Source organism: Gymnoscopelus microlampas (genome assembly GCF_963454915.1).
Source record: "Gymnoscopelus microlampas genome assembly, chromosome: 3".
NCBI classification, from domain to species: domain Eukaryota; kingdom Metazoa; phylum Chordata; class Actinopteri; order Myctophiformes; family Myctophidae; genus Gymnoscopelus; species Gymnoscopelus microlampas.
The window spans coordinates 13,320,552-13,324,717 of NC_139940.1; the positions used below are offsets into that span (position 1 = coordinate 13,320,552).

At 43.9% G+C, this 4,166-nt stretch overlaps 1 protein-coding gene across 1 annotated transcript in view; it reads right to left on the minus strand.

The window, feature by feature from the left end:
• Positions 1 to 993, minus strand: part of clstn3 (calsyntenin 3) — a gene marked incomplete at its 5' end in the record, with an annotated part of 37,012 nt that extends 36,019 nt beyond the window's left edge. Inside the window, one exon of the mRNA XM_084051949.1 lies at positions 927 to 993. Coding sequence (XP_083908075.1) covers positions 927 to 993 — 67 coding nt within the window. The remainder of the gene's footprint in view (positions 1 to 926) is intronic.
• Between the last annotated feature and the right edge of the window lie 3,173 nt (positions 994 to 4,166).

Below are 4,166 nucleotides of genomic sequence, written 5' to 3' on the forward strand. Positions count from 1 at the left end.
CGCACACAACCACCTGCTCCAATTTCTCCTTAACCGTCCATTTCTTCATCATCAAACTGTATCTATACGCTGTACCTCCTGTGCCTAGTCCCCGGTGTCCACCTCTCAACCTGTCACCTCCTCCCGCGTATCTTCTTCTCTCCTTCTCTCTTTCTCTCTTTCTCTCTTTCTCTCTCTCTGTCTCCCGTTCTCTGTCTCCCAGTATTTTTGTGTCATTCCATCTCTCCTTCAATCACCCTCTCTCTTTCTCTCTACGCCCTCCTCGTCTCTCTGCGTCGCCTGACTCGCCTCCCTTTCTCCTCTGATACCCCGCTCCACACACACACACACACGCGCGCGCACGCACAAACATGCGCGCACACACACACACACACACACACACACACACACACACACACACACACACACACACACACACACACACACACACACACACACACACACACACACACACACACACACACACACACACGTTTGTCTCCTTCTCCTGCATTGTGATAATAATTTGGACGATGATGTTGAATCACCATCACTGTTATCTACAATCATAAATCTGACACAGAGTGGGAGAAAAAAGATTTGTCATCTCCTCGACTGTCCACAATACTGATGACAAAAGCACACACAGACACGTCGCAGACACACACAACGGGGGTCTTCCTCGCGGTGCACTCACAACATACATCAAAATGGAAGGATACAGACAGAGGTGCACAATAGACGGACGTGGCATTCTCCAAGGTGCATGTAATTTGGCATGTGTACGCCATGTAACCAGTAAATGCAACCTAAAAATGGTGATCTAATGAGAAGACAACAGCCATTGCTCTGACACACGTACACTGGTAGGTGTGCTGCCATGGCGATAGAAAAAAAGCATATTCAACAATACACAACAATTGACAGAAAAAGGAGGAGGAACTGACCTTTGTTGCCAGCGGCAACCGAAGTCAAGCAAAGGAGGAGGAAGGAGAGAAAATTCATTCTGTCCATCTGAGGGAGGAACAGAAAGGGGGGAGGAATAGGAGAAGAGGAAGAGACAGAGATGAATACAGTAGCATGCATTAGGAAGTGACCAACACTGGAAGACATAAAGATAACAACACAGAAGAGAGACAGACTCAAAACTCAGACCTAGGGTTGGAAGAAATGTCAAGAGTTTTTCATGACTCTATATTGTTATCACCGTATACATAAACATACTGTATACCTACATACATACATACATACATACATACATACATACATACATACATACATACATACATACATACATACATACATACATACATACATATATAGGCCTATATACATATGTTTTTGGGAGGAAAGCACAGTGGGATGACATTTGCATACAGGCTATATCGTGCTCTAGAGCATTGCTGGTCATACTCTGACTCAGATCGAGGCATCACTGAATCCAACAGCATGAAGGAATCCTTTATCTAGAAATATCCTGTTCTCCTAGAGCGCTGTATGGCTATGCTGTTGTCTTGTGGTTAGCGCATTCCTGCAAAACTAAAATGTAATGTGTGTGCAGTTTTGGTTCCATCTGCATGCACGCACCTGGTCGTGTGTGTGTGTGTGTGTGTGTGTGTGTGTGTGTGTGTGTGTGTGTGTGTGTGTGTGTGTGTGTGTGTGTGTGTGTGTGTGTTTCACACCTAATTGTGGTGTGGAGGAAAAAAAAATGCAGCTGCACCTGACACAACTATAAGAATCCCATAGAGTCAGCAGGTGACATATGGCGACGATGACAATTTCCATTAGGCTGCAACATACATTCATTCCCTACCTGAAGTGGGTTAACATTTATAAACGATTGCTGCATATATGAATTCAACCCGTGCGCTCTGGATGCAGTGGAAATAAGGCTGGTCAGGCAGGATTCAGGACTATAGCTACATACATGCATAAAAACTGTTAAAATGTTGGTCATCATTGAGAACTGAACATAGAATAGGATTGTAAAATGAATGAATGACAAGAGCAAATATACATATATGTGTGTATGCATTTAAATGTGAAGGATTTATATGATTACATATGTGTTGAACTTGAAATAGTCACAACATACATTGTATGTGTTAAAACTGTCTGTGTACACGATGACCACAATAAAAACATTTCCAAAAGAAAAAAAAAAGCTACATACATGCGTATTTGCCAATGCGACAATAATCAATCGATTTTCAATATTTTACTATTGCCCAGACATCATCACATGCGATCAAGCGTGGGGGTCAACGCCTGCTTTATCAATATTCTGATCATATAAGCAAGGAGTTAAAGCATGTCAGATATAATATAATGTATAACGGCTAAAAGAAAACACAGCAAATTGACGTTGTGGTGGATTTCACATTACCGTGGTGGTGGCGAGGATCATGATGATGATGATGCGTTCGGTACCCGACGCTCTCCTCGCAGCATCCGCTGCTTCTCACGCCCCTGATGGTCCCCTAGCTGGTCCCCCCGACAAACACACACCACACCACAGGAGACGACAAGTCTGTCCTAATGCTTCTGTTTGTTAGGGCGATGCTCGTAAAAACGAAACACATGAATGTATATAAGGCTGTGTGTGTGTGTGTGTATGTGGAGGAGTGGACGGAAGATCGAGAGAGCGATGCCCTTGTTTTTGGTTAGACGTATGATGATGGAGGAGGAGGAGGAGGAGGAGGAGGGGGAGGGGGGGGGGCGATGGGAATATTACGCTGGGCGTCGATCCCTCCTCCCCTTTCGGCGCTTCTTCAACCCGCCCACACTGCGTCCTTCTCTCTCTCTCTCTCTCTCTCTCTCTCTGTCTCTCTCTCTCTCTCTCTCTCTCTCTCTCTCTCTCTCTCTCTCTCTCTCTGTCTCTGTCTCTCTCTCTCTCTCTCTCTCTCTCTCTCTCTCTCTCTCTCTCTCTCTCTGCCATGTCCGACTATTATAAGTGACTTTGGGCTTGTTTTTCTGTTAAGTTGCTTGTACAGTTTCTTTGGTCCTAAATGTTGTTTAAACCAGTGGTTCACAAACATTTTCATGTCAAAGACCCCCCCAAATTAATACATATTCGTAGACCCAACCTTCTATCGCGCCAACGCGTTGAGAGCTTGTAGATCTGCTATTTTCAAATAGCCAATTGGGTTATGGGGTTAGAGTGGTTGCCTCTTTTGGGCTTGTTTTCATAGACCTGGTTGCTTGTTTCTTTCCAAGAATCTGGCAACACTGCTCTCTCTCTCTCTATTGCCAATCAGCTCCCTGCCAAATTGCTGTTCTTGCTTTTTTTCCTCCTCCACTCCTTTGAATGCATGTGGGGGTGGAGGTGGGAGACGAGTCAGACTCAGACCCAACAGAATCATTCATTTCGTCACGTTAATGTTCATAGATATCTCCCTATACCGATGTTTGATAAATGACCGGATGGGGGTCTCCCTCTGCATTCCAGTGGCACTGCCACCTCTTCCCTCCTCCAGACCAGGTCCCCCCCCTGCAGTGTTGCCAGATTGTGTGTGAGAAACAAGCCCAAAAGAAGTGTTAAAAAAATGTTTAAAAATACTGTAATATTAAACCTATAATATTGTGTAGTAGTGTACAATTGCTATTTTAAAAAAAATCTTGAAATAAAATGTGGAATATTTGGAAGATGTTTTTAAACATTCTTCTAACAACACAAATCTGGGACAGGGCTCCCCTGGCACAAATTTATTTTTCAGAAGGGGGTTAGGGAGGGAAACATACATATTAATTAGGGGGTCCATGACATATGAAAATATTTGACAACTACTGGTTTAAATTAAAAAAAAAAATGCAAGCAAGCCCAAATAAGCAACTCTACGCTTTAAAACAAGCCTCAAAAAAGAGCAACAACCAATAATTGCAACCTTACAGAAAAAAAAGCCCAAAGTCGCTTATAATAAGCAGACATGGCAACCCTGCTGGTCCCCCCTGCATCTTCACACTGCCCAGACTGCAAAATGACGTCATATCGCCCCTCTTGCCCTGTAGCTCCTGTCAAACAGATGGAGGGCAATGCTTGGGAATGGGACAAGCGAAACTAGCACGCACGCACGCACGCACGCACACACACACACACACACACGCACACGCACACACACACAATGAGAAAACATTAAGCAAAGAAAGACACACACTTTTTTTAAATCCAGCATTTTAATGAACATTAC